This window comes from Lepidochelys olivacea, assembly GCF_965140295.1.
Source record: "Lepidochelys olivacea isolate rLepOli2 genome assembly, chromosome: 1".
Taxonomy (NCBI): Eukaryota; Metazoa; Chordata; order Testudines; family Cheloniidae; genus Lepidochelys; species Lepidochelys olivacea.
Window position 1 is genome coordinate 225881186 of NC_140411.1, and position 24536 is coordinate 225905721.

At 42.4% G+C, this 24536-nt stretch overlaps 1 protein-coding gene across 2 annotated transcripts; it reads left to right on the forward strand.

Moving 5' to 3' along the window:
• Window positions 1-1432: 1432 nt before the first annotated feature.
• Window positions 1433-16478, forward strand: MANSC1 (MANSC domain containing 1). 2 transcript variants are annotated; one of them, XM_084617307.1, is made up of 5 exons: window positions 1445-1537; window positions 2272-2311; window positions 7263-7578; window positions 8574-8714; window positions 15369-16478. In XM_084617307.1, exons 3-5 carry the CDS (start codon window positions 7356-7358, stop codon window positions 16196-16198), a joined length of 1194 nt encoding a protein of 397 aa, XP_084473433.1. In that variant the 5' UTR covers window positions 1445-1537; window positions 2272-2311; window positions 7263-7355; the 3' UTR covers window positions 16199-16478. The 2 variants fall into 2 exon arrangements, with proteins under 2 accessions (XP_084473432.1, XP_084473433.1); XM_084617306.1 differs by lacking the exon at window positions 2272-2311 and having other exon boundaries at window positions 1433-1537.
• The last annotated feature ends 8058 nt before the right edge of the window (window positions 16479-24536 follow it).

Sequence of the window (24536 nt, forward strand, 5' to 3'; positions counted from 1 at the left end):
TAAAATGAACATGGCACACATTAAATGTGTCAAAATCTGGCTAACTGATATGTCTCAAAATTTAATTATAAATGAGAAATCATCACAGAATGGGTATATTTCTATTGGGGTCCTGCAGGGGTCAGTTCTTGGTCCGACAGTAGTTAATATTTTTATTAATGACCTGGAGGAAAACAAAAAAATTATCACTGATAAAGTTTGCAAGGGAGACAAAAACTGGGAGAGAGGTAAATAACAAGGAAGACAGGTCACTGATACAGAGGGATCTGGATTGCTTGGTAAACTGGGCATAAGCAAACAACGTGCTTTTTAATATGGTTAAACATAAATTATACATCTAGGAACAAAGAATGTAGGCCACACTTTGAGGTAATGGGAGACTGTATCCAGAGAGGCAGTGACCCTGAAAAAGATATGGGGTGCTGGTGGATAATCAGCTGAACATGAGCTCCCAGTATGACGCTGTGGCCAAAAGAGCTAATGCAATCCTTAAATAGGGGAATCTCAAGTAGGAATAGAGTGGTCCCTTCAGGCCCTATATTTCTATGATTCCATGATAACTTTACACCTTTTGTATTGCCCCTCATCTGCATTTGTGAGAGAGATAATTAGAGCAAATTATAACTTGACTGACCTGTGTTGGCATTTAAGTGTCAGGAAGAATTTTCTCTGTTTTTGGAAGGAGGAAATTTTTCTTTTTGTCTTATTTGGGAAGTTCAGTGGTTTATGGATCCGGATGTGGTGGCAGATCAGATACTGTGTAATGACCAATGTTTGTTTTACACTCCTGACAACACAGGTGCCTTCAGCCCATCTAGCAAAGGTGAGAGAGGGATAGAGGCCCTGATCCTGCAAACATATGACTCAGCATTGCCAAGTCTCTGGAGTTTCTAGATATTTGGTATTTTTCTGAAAGACCCAGATCCTGGAGTTATAGGTGCTGGAACTAGGGGTGCTGCTGCATCCCCTGACTTAAAGTGGTTTCCATCACATACAGGGTTTACCATTTGGTTCAATGGCTCTCATCAGTCCCCCCACTATACAAATTGTTCCAGCACCTCTGCCTGGAGTCATGTTATTAGGTAAGATTGTCAGCTTTCAAGGGTGGGGGGAGAGAGTAAGTTTTTAACTCCCATGGTTGCAGAGAAAAGCTGGAAGATGTGAACCCTGAAGGCTCAAAACCAGGAGGCAAATAAAAAGACCCCAGAAACGGTTGCTGTTTAAAAAATAAACAAATCTCATTCTTATGCCAATCATTTGGAGCCTCATTCAGGATTTGCGAGCAGGGGACTGAGGAGTAGCCCCATTGGGATCAAGAAGACTGGACACTGGAGTCGAGCAGCGCATGAGTTTGCTTTCAAGCGTCCGGGATCACACAGACCTCAAAGTCACACAGCTCAGCCCTCCCCTGCCCGCAGCAGCTCTGCCTCCTCCCTCCCGGACCCGGAGGCGCCTGAAAGCAAAGCTCCTTCCTGCGGCTGCAGCCGCGGCAGCCTCCCTGGGCAGCGCTGCCCCCTGCGCGGGACGTCTCTTGCCGGTAAGGCTGTCTGGAGAGAGCCGCGCGAGGGGGGCTCTCAGCAGCGGCTACTCCTTGGGGGCAGGAGCCAGAGATCCGGGGGGCAGCCAGGTCCTGTTGGCCAGGCTCCGTACACTGGGGAGCCTGACCGCGAGCTGCGAAAGGGAAAACACGTTGCAAGTCATTTAGAAGAGGGGTCTTGTTAATTGGTGCCTTAATCCTCTCCCCCTTCCTTTCCTGTCCCAGCAGCCGTTTCCTCTCCTTTCTGAGTGCATGTGTAAGCTCCTTCCCTGCCCCCCGGCTTTGATTCAGGACTCGGGCTCCCTGAAACTATAACAGCAAACGCAGCTTCTTGTGACCGCCCCAGGGATTATTGTGCCCCTCTGCCCCACCCACATATGCGGGATGGGGAACCTGTTTTTCCTGGCAGATGGCCCTGTAAGCAGCGCTGCTCCGCCTTCTGTTTAGTTATGTAGTTTTCAACAAGTTGCCCAGTTTGCTTTAAAGGGCAATGAGTGTTTCCTTAAACTAGGGACATCAAAAATAATCTTGCTCCTTTTTTAGGGGTGGGAGGACTGAGGTAGGGCAGGAGGAACTCACTGTTGTTTGTTTGTATACAGAGGCTACTTCCCATATCTTTGCAGGACTTCAGAATAATTTAAACTCTTTAAGTTTGTGTTCATGAAAGAACACAAGAACGGCCATACTGGGTCAGACCAAAGATCCATCTAACCCAGTATCCTGTCTTCCAACAGTGGCCAATGGAAAGTGCTTCAGAGGGAATGAACAGAACAGGTAATCTTCAAGTGATCCATCCCCAGTCGTCCATTCCCAAATTCTGGTAACAGAGCTCCCCATTCCCCATCCTAGCTGATAGCCATTGATGGACCTATCCTCCATGAACTTATCTAGTTCTTTTTTGAGCCCTGTTATAGTCTTGGCCTTCACAACATCCTCCAGCAAACAGTTCCACAGGTTGACTGTGCATTGTGTGAAGAAATACTTCCTTTTGTTTGTTTTAAACCTGCTGCCTATTGATTTCATTTGGTGACCCCTAGTTCTTGTGTTATGAGAAGGAGTAAATAACACTTCCTTATTTACTTTCTCCACACCAGTAATGATTTTATAGACCTCTATCATATTCCCCCTTAGTCGTCTCTTTTCCAAGATGAAAAGTCCCAATCTTGTTAATCTCTCCTCATATGGAAGCGCTTCCATACCGCTAATCATTTTTGTTGCCCTTTTCTGAACCTTTTTCAATTCCAATATATCTTTTTTGAGATGGGGTGACCACATCTTCACGCAGTATTCAAGCTGTGGGCATACCATGGATGTATATAGAGGCGATATGATATTTTCTGTTTTATTACCTATCTCTTTCTTAATGATTCCCAACATTGTTTGCTTTTTTGACTGCACACTGAGTGGATGTTTTCAAAGAACTATCCACAATGACTCCAAGATCACTTTCTTGAGTGGGAACAGCTAATGTAGACACCATCATTTTATATGTATAGTTAGGATTATATTTTCCAGTATACATTACTTTGCATTTAGCAACATTTATGTTCATCTGCCATTTTGTTGCACAGTCACCCGCTTTTGTGAGTTCCCTGTGTAACTCTTTGCAGCCTACTTTGGACTTAACTATCTTGAGCAGTTTTGTATCATCTGCAGTTTTTGAAACTTCACTGTTTATCCCTTTTTCCAGATCATTTATGCATATGTTGAATAGGACTGGTCCCAGTACAGACCCCTGGAGAACCCCACTTTTTACCTCTCTCCATTCTGAAAATGACCATTTATTCCTACCCTTTGTTTTCTATCTTTTAACCAGTTACTTATCCATGAGAGGACCTTCCCTCTTATCCCATAACAGCTTACTTTGCTTAAGAACTTTTGGTGAGGGACCTTGTCCAGGGCTGTCCCTAGCTGGGTGCGGAGCCTGGAGCAAATTAGCCTGTTTGTGGCCACCCTTAACATTTTTTATACAGGTGAAATCTGGTTACAGTGAACTTCAAGGGCAGCTGCTGGCCACAGGTTAAATATTGATAGCGCCCAGCTTCATAATTATAATGTTATATTGTAGTTTTTTTACAATAAAGTTCATATAATTTAAAAAAACCCTCACCGATCACGATCAGTGTCACACCGCTTACATTCTGAAATCCACCTTCCTGGACTTCCTTGCAGCAAACTTACTTCCCAGGTGCATATGGTCTCACTACCCTCGGTGGATTTTTTAAAATGTAATTACACATTTGCAACACTGAGAGTCCATGTCTCGGGAACTGCGTGGCTCTTGGACAGCCTATATGTGCGCTGTGCTGGGGGACCCCAGGACCCTCCAGCATGGAGGAGGGGCTCTAAGATCTGATTTCTCTGGGGGCTGGGAGGGGGAGGGGAGGCGGAAAAGCAGATGGATGGAGGATCCCAGTTCCTGGTGGGTGGTACTGCAGGGAGGGGGACCCCAAGGCTGGAGAGCTGAAAGGCAAGGAGGACCCTGAGGCGGGGGGTGATAAGGGCTGGCCCTGGCCTGGAGTGGCATTGGAGGACCCCACCCAGCACTGGGAGAGGGGAGAAAGGGCAGTGCAAGGGGGAGGTGTGGGGCACTGGCAGGACACCAGGGCTGGGCGATGGGTGAGGGATGTTGGAGACTAGTGACTGGCACTCACCTGTGCTAGGGGCGAGGGGATGCCTGTGCTGGTGGAGGGTACTACCAGAAAAGGGAAGGGTCCGTCCGAGGCAGAAGGGCAGGGTCAGGTTCAGCCTGCCCTGGCCCTAGTGGTTGGGGGACACTAGGACCATGCTGTGGCAAGCGATGCTGGGAGCCAGCAGAGTGGGCTGGGGCCAGGTTACTCGCTCCTGCTGCACAGACTGAGCCCAAGCCCAGGGGGCTGCAGGCAAGAAAAAGAAATAAATGCCTGGGCCAGTGAGTGTGGGGCCTGGGCCCAACCCTGCTGCTGGCGCCAGGCCCCCCACAAGGCCCCTGGGCTGCCCTGCCCTCCCATGCACCCCAAAGCTCAGGGCCCAGGACGGTTCCCCTGTCCGTCCTATGGACAGGATGGCTCTGATCTTTTCAAAGGGTTTCTGAAAATCTAAGACACTATATCCACTGGCTCACCCTTGTCCACATGTTTATTGAGCCCCCTCAAAGAATTCTAGTAGATTGGTGAGGCATGACGTCCCTTTACAAAACCATGTTGACTCTTCCCCCAACAAAGCACGTTCATCTATGTGTCTGACAATTCTGTTCTTTACTGCAGTTTCAGCCAGTTTGCCCAGTACTGACGTTAGGCTTACAGGCCTGTAATTGCCAGATCGCCTCTGGAGCCTTTTTAAAAAATTGGCATCACATTACCTATCCTCCAGTCTTAAGGTATAAGACTTAAGTATCCTGAGATCTGTATCCTTCTAATTACTAGACAGATAGAGCACAGGCAGTAATGTTGCAAGCTTCTTCTGTGTTGTCCCTGCCCTTGGGACCTGGAGGTCATTTAGTCTCCATCAGCTATTCAAATCTTAGCCAGACTACTGAGAGTACCACCGGCACTGCTAGATTCGATGGTGCTTTTTGTGATGTGGATGCCTATCCATTAAAAAAGTTACTGAAACCACTATTTTGCTTGACAAAACTGCCAGTGGAGTTATGGTGGATATTCAGCTGAATATTAGCTCCCTGTATGATGCTGTGGCCAAAAGGTCTAATGCAATCCTTGAATACATAAACAGGGGAATCTTGAGTAACACTAGGGAGGTTGTTTTCCCTCTATATTTGATGCTGGCACAACTACTGCTAGAATACTGTGTCCAGTTCTGGTGTCCACAATTCAAGAAGATCTTGATAAATTGGAGAGGCTTCAGAGAAGAGCCAAGAAAATGATTAAAGGATTAGAAAATCTGCCTCTTAATGATAGACACGCTGAGCTCATTCTATTTACCTTAACAAAGAAAAAGTGAAGGCGTGACTTGATTACAGTCTGTAAGGACCTACGTGGGAAACAAATATTTAATAATGGGCTCTTTAATCTAGAAGAGAAAAGTATAACACAATTCAATGGCTGGAAGTTGAACCTAGAGAAATTCAGAATGGAAACAATGCATACATTTTTAACAGTGAGAGTAATTAATCTTTGGAACAACTTACCAAGAGTCATGGTGGATTCTCCATCACTGACCATTTTAAAATCAACACTGGATGTTTTTTGAAAAAATACCCTCTATGAATTATTGTAGGGAAGTTCTATGGCTTGTGTTATACAGGAGGTCAGACTAGATGATCACAGTGGTCCCTTCTGGCCTTGGAATCTATGTAACTATTTTTACTCTATTGACCCTCTAGCATATCTGAGCAGGAGCTTGGTTATGTAAGGGGGGCTGTCTGTCTCAATAGCAATCCCCCAAATCACCTGTTTCCAGTGTTTGCACTGATCCCCTTTGTCACTCTTTTTATGTCCTTGGGCATCTTGGTTGAAAAAGTAGGGAAGAGGATTCCAATATGTGTCCCCAGGGCTGATGTAGACTTCCTGTGTGACTGTGGACAAGTCCCTTATGCCTTCTGTGCCGTTCCCCCTCTGTAAAATGGGGATAATAGCAGTTTCCTACCTTATAGGTATGTAATGAAAATACATTAAAGATTAAGAGCCACTCAGATATTATGATGGGGCCATATAAATACCTCAGAGAGATTCTTGTGTGCTGTATTCACCACCCTTTTTCATTTGAAAAGTGTAGCAATGTTTTTAATTGGGAAATTCTAAAATATCTTAAATGCCAAGTATGTTGGGAAGTGTCAGGGTTCCCTCCCCACTGTGACTTTTGGGGTACAGATGTGGGGACCCGCATGAAAGACCCCCTAAGCTTATTTCTATCAGCTTAGGTTAAAAACTTCCCCAAGGCACAAATCCTTCCTTGTCCTTGGATGAGTACTGCTGCCACCACCAAGTGAGTTAGACAAAGATTCAGGAAAAGGACCACTTGGAGTTCCTGTTTCCCCAAAATATTCCCCCAAGCCACTTCACCCCCTTTCCTGGGGAGGCTTGAGAATAATCTACCAACCAGATAGGTAAACAAGGTGAGCACAGACCAGACCTCTGTTTTTTTAGGACACTGAAAATCAGTCAGATTCCTAAAAAAAAGTAAAAAAAGCACCTCTGTAAAATCAGGATGGAAGGTAATTTTACAGGGTAATAAGACTTAAAACACTGAGGATTCCCCCCTAGGCAAAACTTCAAAGTTACAAAAAAACAGGGATAAACCTCCCTCTTATCACAGGGAAAATTCACAAGCTAAAACAAAAGATAATCTAACGCATTCCTTGCTATTACTTACTATTTCTCTAATATTAGATGTATCATTTCAGTAGGAGCTGGGTTACTTGCTTGGTCTCTCTCTTTGTCTCGGAGAGAACACACACGGAGCACAAAAACAAAGCCTTCGCCCACAGATTTGAAAGTATCTTCTTTCCCCATTGGTCCTTCTGGTCAGGTGCTAACTAGGTTAATTGAACTGATTAACTCCTTACAGGTAAGGGGATTCTCCAAGAGGGATTTTATATTACTGTATACATAAAGTTTGTTACCCTTCCCTTTATATTTATGACAGGAAGTAAGTAACTTTGCATCAAATATGTAATATAAACTTTTTAAAAAAAAGACCAACATTTGCTACTTGTACAAAAGGCTCTTAAAAGTTGTTGAAAACTTCATTTTGACTAAAGGAAGCCATTCTTTATTTTTCCTTACAGATATGCATTCTTCTTGAAATGAGATTATCTTGAAGTTAAACACCAAGAAGTTCATCGCTGTTCCTGACTGAAGAAGAAGGCGCCTAAGTAAAAATGGCCATCAGCATAACTTGGTGGTCTACTTGCACATTTCTAATCATGTGTTACATGATACCTGGGCCATCCCTAAGTCAAGATTGCTCTCTAGAGAAGATGGAAAATGTTGTCATTGATATGATGCGATCTCTCTCAAAAGGCATCAGAGGGACTGAGCCAATATATACACCAACTCGGGAAGCTTGTATTAATGTTTGCTGCTTAGAAAAAAAAATATCGGGTAACCCTATACTCCCTTGATCTCTGTTCTTCTCTATCATTGCTTATGACATGCTTGTAATGGGCTGGGATAGGATGAGCTGGTGTCAGCCCTCAAAGGGGAAGAACCAGGACATTCTGCATTTCCTTTCTTCTTTCAGCACTAAATGTGAATATCTCTCTCCTTTCACACCAAGACTAACGAGATATTGTGAATATTGGTCTGTTTTGCTAAACCTATTAGCCAATGAAATGAGATTTTAGTGATTAAGTCCTAGCAATATGTATTAGTCTGAGCAATTATTGCATGTATCTTGAACGTTTGGCATGCACAATGGTTTTAAGCCCTTCCCCCTCGCCCACACCATCCACTCCAAGATGTAGAAGCCATAACTTTGTGAGTCCAGTAGACAGAATAAAAAGAAACAATGGATTGTTTTATGTTACATATGAGTAGCCAAAAATAAAATGCTTAAACTCTTCTGGGATCTTTGCTTTCCATCAAGCCATTAGAAGCAAAATGAACTATAGCTGCAGATAGCAGCTTCACAGTGTTAACAGTGAATCAAACAGTAGAAAGAGTCAGGAGGCTGTGGGAATGGTGAAATCTTCTCTCAGTCATTCAAAGAAATTAGGGGTTTTTCAAATTTATCAGATGCCTTTGAGCCAAAGGCTCATATGAAAAATGGTGTCCCCAGATCTGATCTGAGGGCAACAGCACCTTGGTAGGAATCCCAGCAGGTGGGTGAGGGGAGGCTTATCCTACTATTTCTGTTAGAACTCATTGGCACGTAGAAGGATGGGCAACATCTTGCACATAAGCTTTTGGCTTGTAGGTATCTAGTTATATATATTAATCCCCATAACTATATTTCCTGCAGAATGTGATATATTCATTCTTTTCCCTTCATACTGATCTGGAGGATTTTAGTCAAGCTAAGCAGAGCTTATTGCCATAAAAGAGGCAGATACAACACTTCTTGCTGCTAAAGTATATAATATATTATCCTTTTTTAGGAGACAGGCAATGTAATTTGATGATTTTTGATGCTCGAAGGATAAGCCAGCATCCAAACTGCTACCTGTTTTACTGCCCTAGTAAGGAAGCTTGTCCAATGAAACCATTAAAAGGACTCATGAGCTACAGGATAAATAGAGGTAAACAATACTAAAATCAACTGATCATTGACTTTGTTTATACTCATGTGCCTTACTGATGTGTGTTTGCATTAGAGTTGGTCATAAATGTTTTGATTTATCAGCAAAAATTAAAACTGAAACAATCAGCTGAAAACTGAAAATTTCGTTTTGGAAATGCTACCATAGTACTTCATGGGAGTTATAGTTTTGGGTGCCTTATACCCCCTTTCTTCTTTATGGACCTGGCTTCTCATGTGGACTGCATCTCCCATGATGCATCCTGATTGCCCCCCCTTTATTAGACTTCAAAATCTTTTATATTCTTTCTTTCTTTAAAAAAAACGAAACAAGCCCACCCTATCATACCATGACAATGTGAGACATAGTTAATATTCATATGTCAGGAAAATATATCTCCTCTCCAATCTTTCATATCTATGCTTTCTGTTTAGACTGTAAGCTCTTTAAGGCAGGGATTTATTCCTAAATAATACAGTTTGTGTGTGCTTAAAAAGATTCTTCCGTTTTGACACATTCTGTATGTTTGGGAGAAATTCCTTGTGGGTATATTAAATATTACAGAAGCAGTAGAAATTTAGCACCCTTGTAGCATTTTACATATTTGAAGGGATCATATTTTGGTGGCTGAGGGGCATATAAATACTTAGTTATAGAAAGCACTCTACAAATATTAATCTTCATTACATCTCTGCAAGGTTAGTAAGTAAACAAAAGTAGTAATATTCCTCTTTTTTCAGGTAGAGAAACTGAAGCAGAGATGCAAAGGGACTTATTACCCAAGGCCAAACTGCATGTCAGTAGCAAGGTTTAGAGAAGACTTAGAACTCAGGAATTTCTTGTCGTGTCTAATGTGCTGTTCACTTTTTGGTGCTAATACATTAGCTGTACTAAGGTCCGCTATTAAGATGTAGCAAGCTGACCAAAATATACTTTGCAGTGTAGTGATAGCCATGGCAGTTCCAGCATATTGGAGAGACAAGATGGGTGAGGTAATGAAGACGAGCTCTGAGTAGCTTGAAAGCTTGGTTCTTTCACTGACAGTATTTGGTCCACTAAAAGATACCTCACACACCTTGTCTCTCAAAATGTACTTCTACACTGGTACCTTATCTGACTGAACTCTTCAAATAACAAATTGACAATTAGACTGTCCTCTCGCAAGAGAGTTTATATGGTGGTTTCAGTATGGCTCATTTTGCAGAGAACACAAGTTTTTTAAATATACTGGAGTTTTTCCTCTCTCTCAGATAGCTCCAAAGGCTGAGTTTACTGAAGAGGTAACTTTATCCTGGGAAGGAATTGGCTGGTGAGGGAAAGCATGCTGTCTGTCAGGGTCATCCGGATAACTTTTTCAGAAACTGTTCGGGTGCATTTGCTGTGACAACACCAGGAAACCAGGGCAGGGGAAGGAACAAATGGCTTAAACTCCTAGGGTGCAAAAACAGAAGAGTCCAAGTAATTAATTTATGATCTAACTTTTATCACTCTTCTCCCACTCTTTTCTCCCCCAGGAGTATGTAGAGGAATGAAAGAGGGAAGGGAACATGTGACTGTGCTGGGCTCTTGATTTGCCAAAGTGCAATTGCTGAGTTATACCCATTTGTTTTCAATTGTGCTGTTTTTCTGGCTCCTGGTCACATTGATTTATGAAAATGACGTCTGTGAGCTCATTTACCTTAAGCCTACATTGCTGATAAGCTTTTCAAAGGTAGTTACCAAGAAGCCTAGCCCACTTCTTGTGACAAACCTTTTAAGTTTGTTTTTTCAGATAGAAATGTGCACAAGGTTACACTTATTAGTGATAAAGAAAAATACTCAAATATTGGAGCAGCTTTATTCAGTGCAAACTTGATTTTTCCAGCTCAGCCACCACAGAACCCATTTGTGATTCAGGAGATGTCTTTGTCTTCTGTTTCCAGCCACAAAAGCTATTCCTGAAAAACTGCTTGGGGTTTCTGCTCTGCCTCTCACACTCTCATTTGGAACATAGACAACATGTTCCATACAGATAATCAATCGTGATATATTGATGGGATTCTATGGGTATTCTCAGTAGGTATCCACCAATATCACGATTGATTATCTGTATGGATCTGTATGTATCCAGCAGGATAGTGAGTTTGTGTGTGTAGTTTTTGGGAGGGGGGTGAGGGGGGTGAGAGAACCTGGATTTGTGCAGGAAATGGCCCAACTTGATTATCATGCACATTGTGTAAAGAGTTGTCACTTTGGATGGGCTATCACCAGCAGGAGAGTGAATTTGTGTGGGGGGGTGGAGGGTGAGAAAACCTGGATTTGTGCTGGAAATGGCCCAACCTGATGATCACTTTAGATAAGCTATTACCAGCAGGACAGTGGGGTGGGAGGAGGTATTGTTTCATATTCTCTGTGTGTATATAAAGTCTGCTGCAGTTTCCACGGTATGCATCCGATGAAGTGAGCTGTAGCTCACGAAAGCTCATGCTCAAATAAATTGGTTAGTCTCTAAGGTGCCACAAGTACTCCTTTTCTTTTTGCGAATACAGACTAACACGGCTGTTACTCTGAAACCTGTATGGAACATGTTGTCTATATTCCAAATGAGAGTTCCATCAAGGAGATGACCTCTAAGGTAGTTTAGCAGATGGACTATTTGAGAATGGTCCTGTAGAATACTCTTCTTTTATATTTTTTTAAATAGTGGCTTGTGCACTGCTTTATCTGTCTTCCTTCAATAGCAAGATTATTTATTCTATTATAATGCCACTAGTGTCCCTAGCACGTGACAATTTCTTAAGAAGACAAGGCCCCTGCAGTTGGGAGCTTACAATCTAAAATGAAAATGAGGAAATAAGGCTGACTTTTGTTTTTTAACTCCCAAAATATAGGGTGTGATTAGTCAGACTCCGGCTGCAATAACTGTCTGCTTCTTGATAGTACATCCAAGAGTGTTCAGGTACATCTGTTGGCTTTGTGGAAGAAGGTGGGGAGACTCAAGTAGGGTGATGAGATCATTCTTTGTCAGCCAACCAAGCTGTTTCCCACAGCATAAATTCCACACACACTGCAGTTTTCTGACGGTTATTTGAGGGAGTGAACTTGGTAACCTGCAGGTTGCACAACCCAATTTACATGAACACTGCATCATTGTTCTACTTTGGGAGCTTGTCTAAAAGCATGGGTTCTACAAGTGGGGTTCAGTCCCACACTCCTTTGTTTGGAATGAGAAGAGAATGGTGGTTTAGCTGACCACATCTGCTGTATTGTTGGGCAAATTCCTTGTCTCAGAGGTAACGCACTTGGAACTGAGGAAACTGTTGGATTTTGACCATCTAGATTTTGACTTTTGAGTTTGTGGTGCACGTTAAATAATAAAATATCAATTTATGTAGAAATCCCTTTCTGACTACTGAGTAAAGCTTGCAGAAAAATCAATAACTTGTTCTTGGTAGACTCTGGGAGTTTTTTGGTGTCTGTTGGATAGATTGTGAAAAGGCCATGTGGTAAAAAACTGGTATATAACAAGGATTTTCTCGTTCTGATTATGGTTTTAAATGGAATTTTCTTTAAAAAGTTATTGCATTCCAGTTCATAACATAACTGTTTTTTTGCTCTATGCTGCTTAATGTCCCTTCTAGAAACCTAAAATATATTTCCCAACTTGTACCACAGCAGCTGGGGTAGGTGGTCTTTCCATTTCAATTAATTGAATTAACTGTGAAGGTTTTTTTCCTTCCTTGTGACCCAATATAATGGAAGTTAGCACAGCACTCTGCATAAAGGGGCTTCCAGTTGAGACAGAAGAGACCATGAATTGTATATTTTAAATCCGCCACTTCTTTTTTCAAAAGTCCTATATGTATCTAATTATATCAATTTTAAGGCAGGCAAAATCTGAATGTAAGCTACTTAGCAGTGTACTCTCCTTCTAAATTCTCCATATATTCAGTTTCTCGTCTTCTTCCTGTCTGTTCTCTTGCAAAGACCTGTTGCTAAGGAAGGGTGAAATTCTGTGGCCTGCGTTGTGCAGGAGGTCAGACTAGATGATCATAACGGTCCCTTCTGACCTAAATATCTATGAATACACAGGGTTAGTGCACTCGCCTGAGGTCAAATCCTGACTTACGCGTCAGGTGATCTCAGTTTGGTACTTATTTTGTGTGTATTGCACAATTTTGCTCTTAAGAGCAGAGATGTTGCTGGTCAAAATCTAGATATATTGGGGGAAATTCTGAGGGAAGCAAGTGTGTACACCCTTCATATAGTTTTACATTAGGGATACTAGGGCAATCACTGATGAGGTGAGCCTGTGAGTCAACTTGTTTATCTTAGTTTCTGGCTGCTGTCAGGTGGCAGGGGAAAATTTAAAGGTATACAGTGAAGGTCACCCAAATATTTACATACTTTAATGTTATGGTGATCTTGTAAAGTGGAACCTTAACATGGTTGTCTTATCACTTAACTTTTCTCAGAGAGAAAATCCATTTCTTAGAGATTTTTCAATTGAAGGAAGAGTCAGATTCTTTCACCATTAATTCTAGGTTATCTAAGTGTTGGGGGTGTGTGGTTTCTTGTTTGCTTAGGAATTTCATGTCTGATCAACCCTCCAGTACTTAGAGGTAATACAATGAATAAGGGTGAAGCACCACACCCAGTGGTAAATTCAACTGGCTGTTGGATGATGTGAACAAAGGAGGTGTGCCAGTTAGTTAGTCTTCCCAAGAACTATTACTCACCCAAAGTGTTAGGGTTTTTTTTTGCATAGGATCTATATACAGTATCTTAACATAATGGAATCTTTGTCAATAATGTGAGTTTGTATGCAGCTTTTATCATGCCAAACTGTGCATATTTTGCTACCAGACTCCAGTTAATAGTTTTAACATAGCTGCTATGCACTGTGCTGCTTAGAAACCGATTCAATTTAACTTCAGAGGAAAGATGAACATTTGAGTCAACTACTTATGATGGACCCTGCCTCTCCTCATTTCTAACAACTCTTCATCCACTTCCCGTCATGATGGCTCTCATGGGGGTACCTTTCTCTTAGTAAAAGAGTGGAGACCCAGACTGTTCAACAAGTCAGTTTGTTGTGTAGGAAGTTGGCAGGATGTTTTGGAGAATGTGGGGATTTGTTACACTCGTAATAGCAATTGTTTGCCATGGTAGAAATCCCTATGTGTCACACTTCTGAGATCCATTCTTTCTGTTCTTCTTAGCTTCTGGGATGGAGAGGGTTCTTCTGTCTCCTAGTTACTGGGTATTAGGGTGGCTTTCCTTACTTTCTACAGGTATAGGGTTGGATGGGTGGAACTCTCCTACCTGGCTGCTAAGTTGGAATATCTCCTTGCTCTGCTCACTGCGTGGTGGTAGGGCTGGGAATCCATGTGACAATCCCTCTATTTGATAGACAGGATTGATAAACCCAGTCAGAGCAAGTGGAATGCATTTGCAATGAGCAGATTTCAGGATGTGATGTGGGAACATGGGTCTTCCACTAGTGTGGTCACAAATTCCATATGTATATGCATGTACAACTTTTGTTTTCAATAGGCATATCCTGCATCCTTCAAGCTATGCCTGCAAGATATTAAGATATTTAAATTCGTTCAGTGCCAATGTAACACATCAGCATTTTAATTTGTTCCAGGTACACTGTTGAACCCTGAGTCAGGCAGATACTTCAATCAGAGAGGTGCTTGTAAACTGTAGAGGCTCCATTCAATCCCTGATGCAATACAGTTGTAACAATGCAGTGTTCCTCCTTCTTCCCAGAGAGATCAAGGACTGAATTATCTATCCTCTGTGTAGATGGATGTCCCCAGGTTACCCCTAAGCCTGTCTCATCTGCATGGATTAAAAAAAAATAAAAGTATTGCAGGCAGGTACACAGAGAAACTAAGTGGAGTGAAGCGGGTTTGTAAGAAAATTAATTCTGGATGGTCCAGTAGTTAGGACACTAGCCTGAGTCTCAGGAGAGCTGGGCTGAAGTTCATGCTCCTCCATAGACTTCCTGTGAGACTTTTTGCAAGTCACTGAACCTTTTTGTGCCTGTGTAAAATGAAGATAATGATACTTCCCTACCCCACAGGATAATTACATTGTGAGGATAATAACATTAAAAGATTGTGAGGCATCCAGATACTGAAGCAACAGGGACCTTATAAGTACTTTAGATAGATCTATGCAAAATTGACGAATACAAGTGTGACTTGGTAACTTCTGCTTCTCTGGTTGGCAAAGACTAAGAATGTTTTGAAGATGATTGGCCTGATTCTTCACAGCCTTGCACCTCTGTATAAGCATTTAAACATGTGCAATGTGAGTGCAGAACACTACCAAATCAAATGCTTGCTTTACACAGAGGTAAATGCTTACATGAGGTGTAAGACTGTGAAGAATCCGGCCTGATACTTTTAGGCTTTGGAGATGGAGTATCAATTTGTGCTATGACAACTGTAATTTTAATATGCCTATTGCCAAACACTTGAGTGATTTAAAAAAAAAATATAGGAGAAAATCATGATACCCCAGGCAGTTTAGTTGTTTCTTTTCGGGGTGGGTCCCTTTTGTGATTCTCTATTGGATTCAGAAGAAGCAGTAGGCAGAGGAAGCATTTGATTGCTAAAGTGGATTGAATAATTAATTTATATATTTTCTTTCTATTTTTAGGTATACAGATTCTGGACTCACAGCTTGCAAATTACAACACGAATGGAAACTCTCTTTCTTCACAAGCAGCTCGCTTTGACCTTCCCAGTCAGACAGGTCACCTGAATCATACTGCTGCTTTGCAGAAATCGGTTACTTCTCAGATGTCTGAACTCATTGACCATATAGAAGAAGATTTAGTTAAGACTGAATCTCACACACAGGTTCCTGAAGGCCAAGAGAAAAAACATCCTGAGACCTTAGATTATTTCCCAAAACAAAAGCTAACGGAGCTGATGCCTACCAGGGCTGCTCATACTTTTCAGTTCAGCACCTCCTCTCCACCACCGCCTCCCATGCTTCCTACCACTGTCAGTAGCGCGGTACCCAAAACCGCAACCTCTAGCACTCAGATTCCTACCACCACTGCTTTTACCACACCTGACCGCCTGGTCTCAAATTCCAGAACTGCTACAGAATTTGCAAGGCTAAGAACATCTGCCACCACGATCAAGCCAATAGCCACCTCTGCAGACAGTACTAGCAGCATCGCTCTCTTTTCTTTGTCAGTTGGTGCTTTGCTTAGTAAGGATTCCTTGGCTCCTTTTCAAAATATGCACCAGGATAATAGGCAGCTTGATTCAGAAGCCTACCTATTAGATGATGATCCAAAAAGCAAGCATGCCCCTCAATCTGGTGACAAAAGTGGTCTCATAGCAGCTTTACTTTTTGGGATAGTGTCTTTGCTATTAGTTATTGCGCTAATAGGCAGAAGGATGTCTCAATCTCTTCAGAGAAGACATTATAATAGGCTAGATTACTTGATCAATGGAATGTATACTGACGTGTGATGGGAGGGGAAATTGAAACAATACATTGGTAAGAAGTGCAGTCTTTGTTAGCAGCTGTAGCCTGAAACTGAACTGCAGTGCTGAAATCCTTGAGAAGGGTGTGTTCTCTCTTAGCTGAAGATGGGAAAGGGGCAAGCAGCTGTTGATATGGTCTTTGCCCCACCCCCTGCAAAAAAAGTACACCCTGAATTGCGGAGTAACATTTATTTAACTGCAAAATCATAAAATAAACAAACACTGTCTACGTTAAGCAGAGATGTTTTTAGATTTAAAATAAAAGATCAAGATCCTAACATAATATTCTACACCTTGATTAGGTTGTGAACAAAACTTATTTTGTGCATCTGTACAGCCCACCCCCCTATTCTGTTACTATTTGGCACAAAAATATCTGTTAAACAGTGTGTAAACACTACTGTTTGCCTGACAGTCCTATTTAATACATTGCCTCATGCCATAGAGGGACACTTTAAAAAGAAATCATTCATATGCAAAATTTCATGGTGTAAGAGTGAAGGGTGCTATGCACATAAACCTACCTGATATAAAATCAAGGAAATGAAAGGTTAAGGCACCTAACACCATTTGTCTTCTATTCCACCACTTAAAGGCATGGGTCCTGCCACTGCCACTTCCATAGGGATACTAATCTCTGACTTTAAAGGACAGCTGTGTCTGCATCACACAAATCTGTCTAGCAATCAGAGATGCCACTTCCAATCAATAGAAATGTCTCAGCAAGCCTGTGTATCTTCTGAGTTTAGTAGAAGAAGCTCTAAGCTGTATCAGCGCACTGGGGAACAGTGCAGTGCTGTCCCAGTGCTGAGCTCACACTCCATTCCAGGCCCACTGCACAGCCCTGTCCCCTCACTCCCAACCTCCCTGTATCTAATAGCATGTTGCCCCTTCTTATACCTCCCACCGCACATGCATCTTCATTCACCTCCTGCATAGAGTTGCCACCTCTGAGGTACAAAACCTGGAACATCCAAAATGATCCTGAGCCCATAAAACTGGACAGCTGGCAGTGTGTACAGAGCATCCTTGCAGATTTCCCAGGACAGCGACCTCAAAACAGGGATGATCCTGGGAAAACCTAGTCAGGTGGCAACCCTACTCTCATGCCTCCTCTACATGGCTGTTAACACCCACATGCACTCTACACATGGACTTCCCTGCCTCTGGTGATGCGGGCAAGGGATGAGCAAGAGTGTGGGAGTGAACAGCCACATTCAGGGGGCACAGCTGTGGGAAGCAACAGTGTGTGGGGTGGGATGACAGGGTTTGTAGCATCCAGTTCTTGTTTTCAAAGCTTGTCACAATCATGAAGTATAGAATCTTTTTTTTTTTAAATGAAAGCCTAGATCCTAGAGCATCCATTTGACAGCCAGTACAATCAACAACAGAAAAATGGGATTATCAAAAATAAGGGGAAATAATTCATTTTTAAATTAAAAAAATAACCTATATCCAATAGTTTCTTAGGCGGTGTGAGAAATTTGGTGCTTGAGGTGAGGTTTTTATCATGGGATTAAGCTGGAGGGGTACAAAAATAATTTTCTTAGAATAAATTTCTTAAAGCATCCATCTTTAATTTTAACTCAAACTAACAGAGTTATGAAGAAAAATTAATTGTTCACAGATTAATTTATGCAAAACAAAGAAGTTGAAAACTTTCTCTAAATAAACTTCATTGTACCTATTGGGTTCCGGGAAGTGGGCGGGCGGAAGCTCGTCCACTGCTGAGGGACCCTCCCTCCCCAGCTTAAGGGGAAGATCCACAGGACCTGGAAACCAAATGATTCCGGGGGACAACTAATGAAATAACAGGGACAGGAGCACGGTCAAAGGATCAGAAGAAGGGAGCCTGATGGGGGACACCGAGCAGAGAACCCCGGACAGGGCCCACTGCTCCTCAAAGGCGTCAAGGGAGCCAGTGGATGCCGCCCAGAAGAACTCTGCCTGGATACATGAACCGACAGAGGATCGGAAACAGGCCCCACAGTCACAGGAGTCTCCATCGGTCAGCCTCCTCTCCCTGGTTTTATAGATGGCCGTTTTAGCGAGGGCCAGGAGGAGGTTGACCAGGAGGTCCCTTGACTTTGTGGGGCCACGGACAGGGAGTGCATAGAGAAAGAAGTGAGGGGAAAAGTGCAGCCAAAAATGCAAAGAATATTCGTGAGGAGCCAATATAGGGGCTGCAACCTGGCACACTCCAAGTAAATGTGCGCCAGAGTCTCCCTCATGCTGCAGAAGGGGCAGGTGTCCGGGACATGTAAACTGCACCAAGTACATGCCCGTGCTCATGGTCCCATGAAGGAGCCACCAGCTGATATCCCCGGCGAGCCTCGGGACCAGGGTGGAGTATAGGCTGGCCCACCGGGGCTTCTCACCCTCTAGAGGTGGCAGGAGGTCCTGCCACTTTGTGTCGGGGCGGGACGCGAGGGTGAGAAAGTGAAGAGTGTGGAGCACGAGCGTGTATAGATGCTTTTGTGGTGTGGTCTGGAAGTGGACCAGCTGCAAGTCGTGCAGCCGGCTCACGGAGACGGGGCTGGGGGGCCAATGAAAAGGTCTGGAGGACCTGGGGTGGAGGGTGGGTGGGGCGTGCCCTTGTGCAGGACCTGGTCGAGGTAAGCCTGAGCAGCAGGCGGCAAAGCAGCCCTCACCTCCAGAAGTACCAGCTTCTTCATGATGCTTAAGTCTCCAAATGTGTCATTATAAGGTTAGGAAACACCCCTTAGATCAGTGGTTTTCAAACTTTTTTTCTGGCAACCCAGTTGAAGAAAATTGTTGATGCCTGCAACCCAGTGGAGCTGCGGCAGAGGGGTTCAGGGTGTGGGAGGGGGCTCAGGGTTGGGGCAGAGGGTAGGGGTGCAGGGGAGAGGGCTGCAGGGTGCAGCCAGGAATGAGGGGTTCGGGGTGTGGGAGGGGGTTCTGGGTTGCAGGCATCAACAATTTGGGGTAGTGGGTTGGGCTGTGGGAGGGGGATCAGGGCTCTGGGCTGGGGATGAGGGGTTTGGGGTGCAGGAGGGGGCTTTGGGTTTGGGGGAGCTCAGGGTTGGGGTGCGGGCTTATCTCTGGTGGCTCCCGGTCAGTGGTGCAGCTGGGGTGCAGAGGCAGGCTTCCCGCCTGTCCTGGCACCGTGGACTGCACTGTGCCCCAGAAGCAGCCAGCAGCAGATCCGGCTCCTAGGATCTTGCCCACAGGCACCGCTCTTCCAGCTCCCAATGGCTGGTTCTCAGCCAATGGGAGTGCAGAGCCGGTGCTCTGGGCGGGGTCAGCTCGTGGAGCCCCATGCCCCCCTGCTTAGGAGACAGACCTGCTGCTGGCTGCCTCCGGGGCGCAGCGCGGTGTCAGAACATGTAGGGACTACTAGTTTTTACTGGCTGGCCACCAGGGTCCCTGGATGCTGAGCAAGGCGACCTGGTGCCTTGCATTTCATGACCCAGTACCGGGTCGTGACCCAAAGTTTGAAAACTGCTGCCTTAGATTATGGTAAATGAAAAACATTAGAGCGAGAACAGCATTTCAATTTTATCAGCTCACTTTGTGTAGTTGAAAACACTCTGTCTGCAATCAATTTATTTTTTCCAGTATATGAGACTCTTAGCAAGGAATATGGGGGGAAACATTTTTGCAAAATGTGTCTGTGAAATGATAAATATAGTCAGAGGGACATGGGAGCAGCAGTAGTGCCTGAAACTACTTCTAAGTTTCTTCTTAAGATGGCTGACTAGATTTTAAGTTGACTATGTTCCTTTTAAAAGGACAGTCAGTATTTGTGGGAAGTCTTGAATATGGTCTGTGTCAGCAGACCTTGTTAATACATCCTATGTATTTAGTCTAATAATAATCCCTATTTGCATATCTCTTAGTGCCAGACAATTTACTCATACACATGCTGTGGAAAGAGCTTAGCTTTTACTGTCTGGGCCAGAAGGAGGCTCCCTTTTAGCTCACTTGCTGGAGCAGCTGTCTAAAGCCATGAAATTTCCATTGTGAGTCTCTACTGTAGTAAGGAGGTTGTTGGAGGCACCTGGGGAGGGGGTGTTAATTGGGATAGCCTTCTCTTTGAAGGAAGCTGATAGTTGGCAGACATGGTGTGCTTTGTCCAAGGCTGGCTCTGGCCCATGTGGTAGGTAAATGTAACTAAAAATACAATCTTAAAACATTGCATCTAAATGAGATAGTAAACAGACATTCGACATTTTAACAGTAGAAGCATGGAAATAAGATGCATGTGAAATGATGCAGTGACCAATTTGGTAAGGAAACAGAGTTGAGATTTCTACAAGAAGTGGAACAATTTATTTTAAAAATTCTTAGTTTCTAAAAACTGCTTATAGTCTACCAGATTCATTTTGTTCCAGGTACAAAAGAGAAGCCATTGGATAACTTGTATGGATCATTCTTCTATTTCAAAAGTATTTTGAAGCTACACTTCAACACTAGAGGGCAACATCAGTTTATTAAATTGAAAAATGTTAATACTTCATGGGTGAGAGAGGATTTGCTTTAATCACATTTTAATTTATAAATAACTTATTCTTCTTAGTAATATGCATTTTTCAGACTTAATTTATTTTCCTGGACATCAGAAAGGGTAAATGTGTGAGGCAGAGCAGCTGTTTAAACAAGCAAACAAACAAACAAACAAACAAACAAACAAAATACATTATATTTATATTGTACTTTTTCATCATAGATTCTTATGGACTACTTTCTTTTTGCACCGCATGCTCCTAAAATATGACATGTGCCCCCCCACTTCTTGTTATGAAATTGCCAACCTGTAACACACTTCAGCAGACAGTTCAAGGAATGAACAGATCAGGGAGCAGTAGAAGTTGGTGAGAAAATAAGTTGGGTTTGTCGACAATACATTAATTTTAATATAGGAAAACAATACCAGAGACATATGAAGAGTTATCAGCCACTATGACATGATAATCTGTGTACTTCTGGGCTCTTTAGCACATCTCAGGTTATGTTGCAGCACAAAGTCAAAAACTGATTGACTTGAATCACGTAAGAAATGTAGTAATTACCCTAGTCTCTAGGAGTGTTTCACATTATTATTATTATTATTTTTTATTATGCAGAACATAAATAAGATGTGTTTTTAAAAAATCATCAAGTTATATAGACTGGCACACAAAAATTTTGTAGGGTCCCATATAAAAAGGCAAATTGAAAACCTAGTTGTGTGATCACCAATGCAAACGATCAAAAAAGAAAATTACACTCAAGAGCTCCAGGTCTGTTTTGGGGCAGGGAAACCACACTTCAAACTATTGGGAGTTCAATATTGTATGGTTTCATAGGCTAGCAATTCAAATGCTCATAATTTCAGTATGACCTTGTGCCAAGTATGAAACCTTGGTACTTTAGTAATATTGCTGTGTAATAAGAAACTTCCAATCACCAACTAAAAAAGAGTGTAGAATGACATGGAAAGGCAATCAGAAAACTCTTAGTTCGCTTCCTTTTTCTCTAATCTGTAATTTACAGCTTACAGCAAACACCAGATGTCAATGATGTGAAGGTTTTTCCCCTTCCCCCCACCAACTAGAAAGAATTATTGATGGTATTAACACATCAGCATTCCTGACATTGGTGGTATCTCTTAGAGCATGGAATACAGGCCCTTCAAGTCACTTCTGTGAACATGACACTGCCAGGTTCGTGGATGCTTTCTGGTTACTCTTCCTCACATAAGAATAGTTTTTCTCATCTCTCAGTTTGTAGCCAGTTGCTCTGGGAAAACCAGCTCTTCTTGTCTCCCCAAAGGTCTGCACCTACCTTGAAAGGCATGTTCCTCTATATGCAAGTTCATCTGTGTTGTATGCCTCTTGTGGTGTTGGTCTCCCACTATATTGTCTTCTGTCTACATTCTTGGAGCATGCCTGAAGTTGTTCTTTCTAGAGCCCTCCTTTTTGACCTTCAGGAAGTCATTGTCTATAGAAAATCTTTACCTCACCCTGGAGTTTTATATCATATGTAATTCATAAGGATATTAATATTCAGACCATAAATTCAGGTGTAACCATCCATCACAACGCCCACTACTGTGTTCTTCATTTATAATCTGGATTAAATATTCTTTTCCAGTTTCAGTACATCTATAATGTACTGTATTATCCTCTGTAAAATAGTATATTGGTTCAGTGAGAAAAAAGATTTAAAGCTCGCAAGTTAAAACCACTTGTTCTGCTTTTCCCTCCTTTAACCTTTTGTGATACCATTGACTTCAGTCGCATTATTCCATATTTACATTGGTGTAAATGAGTGGGTAGTCAGGCCCAGTGTGAACATAGCAGCAGGATACTTTGATCACCCACTTTTTTTTTTGTCTTTCTTCATTTTATTCATAGAAAATTGACAACGGCATCAGATTGTCAGAAAAAGTCCCTAAATAGTTATTGGTTAATCTTGCGCACTCAGTACTTCCTTAAAATGAAATGAGCAAGAAAATAATTTTTTGCTGTTCAGCAGAAATTGAAGGGATTGGGGGCTAGATTCTTGTAATCCATTTGCTCATGCATAGTCCCACAGAAGACAAGTCCTCCATGTTAAGGATAGGTACTTTTCATTAGGTCTGGGGTGATTCAGATGCCGAGGTACTCTGTTTAACCTGGCTGAAAGATCAGTTGAGATTGGCACAGGAAAGACGTTTGTTATTAGGTGCCTGACTTTAGAGTCATTCTCAGTTTTACTTTGTCTCTACAGTAATTACTGACTGACCGATTTTTAGCAGATTGGGAGTCGCATCCTTAATGTTAGTGAGCAACCAAAGATGCAGTTTGCCTCGATCAAATACAGCTCATTCCGGTATGAAATTTTGATATCTGCTACTTCACAGTGGAACCTGATCTTTATGGTGGAAGATCTAGTATAATGTTGAAGAGTAACAGGGAAAAGGAACCTACTTTTTCTGTGCCTACTCTAGCTATTCTATATTTCATGGATACTGTTCAAACTTGTAGATTGTGCATTTTACAGTGCCTTTACAATGCCTTCTAACTAACTACTTTAATACTCTCACAAGGTTCTATCTGTTCTGGGGTTACGGAGCTGTTAGAAGAACCTTTATTTAGGTTTCAGAGTAACAGCCGTGTTAGTCTGTATTCGCAAAAAGAAAAGGAGTACTTGTGGCACCTTAGAGACTAACCAATATATCTGAGCATAAGCTTTCGTGAGCTACAGCTCACTTCATTGGATGTGATGATTTAGGGCATTCCTGCTGAATGGTATTAGGGAAGACATTTGGTGTGTGTTTTGAGTGAGTTTTCCTAGTTGCTCTTTCTAATGGGCCTGTTTCCATCTACGACCAGCTCCCATTGCCGCTAAATTCTCTTCTTGCATCACGAGTAGTTAAGGATAAGGTGGCCCTTTTATTGAAATGGTCATGTACTGCTCTGTCTTTGTGTATGCATCTTCCAGTTATGTCAGTTGGAGTCCCACGTGCAGATAATTCATGGCCCCAAGCCAAGGCCCTCCACTGTGTGTCATAACTTTTCAAAATGATTGCCTTAAGGAGGACACGATTTCTCAATCCAGCAGTGAAATTTTTGGAAGACTCCAAAGACAATCTTCCCAACTGTTTCTGATTAGCCAACTATGGCAGTGTTTCTCTTGTTTTGTTTCAAGGCATGAAATAAATAGTACAGATGTGTTTTATTTAATACTCCAATAACTCAATCACTGTTTTTGGAAAACGTTCAGATATGCCATATGCTATTTGTCGTCCTTATTGAGGACTGTTTGTTTTGGAAAAGGTCAAAAATAATTGGCTGTGAAGTATAGTTATAATGGCCAAATCTTGTCTGAACTTGAATTTCTTGTCTCAAATTCAGCTCAGCTGTAAATTTCCCCGTTTGTTCTTTGCATGGAATTCCCTATTGCCATCACTTTAAACACTGATTAGGGGGCACATGCACTCCTCGTTTCCTGCACCAGACTCCCATTTACACTGAGAGTAAATGAGAGGGTAGTCAGCCCAGTGTGAACATAAAGCATGATACTTTGATTACAAACTTTTTTTGTTTGTTTTATTCATGGAAAATTGACAACTGCATCTGATTGGCAGAAAAAAGTCCCTAAATAGTTATTGCGTAATCTTGTGAATATGCCCTTAATTTGTGTTTGGTATTCTTTTTATGCGTCTGTCATGTTTTTAATATTGTACCAAAAGGAGAAGAAGGACTTGGATCGCAGGGCTCTAAAATATAGGTCTTCTGAGATGGCTTATATAAGTTGTATTTAATGAAGCTAGTTAATGGATAATTCACATGTAGGGGACTGGGGGGAAGTTTGTAAAGTACTGAGCACCTTCCAC

Coding starts and splice junctions, on each gene's coding strand:
- MANSC1 (XM_084617306.1), top strand. CDS start 7,356: ATGGCCATCAGCATAACTTGGTGGTCTACTTGCACATTTCTAATCATG. Junction 7,579..8,573: donor CTTAGAAAAAAAAATATCGG/GTAACCCTATAC, acceptor ATCCTTTTTTAG/GAGACAGGCAATGTAATTTG. Junction 8,715..15,368: donor GAGCTACAGGATAAATAGAG/GTAAACAATACT, acceptor TTCTATTTTTAG/GTATACAGATTCTGGACTCA.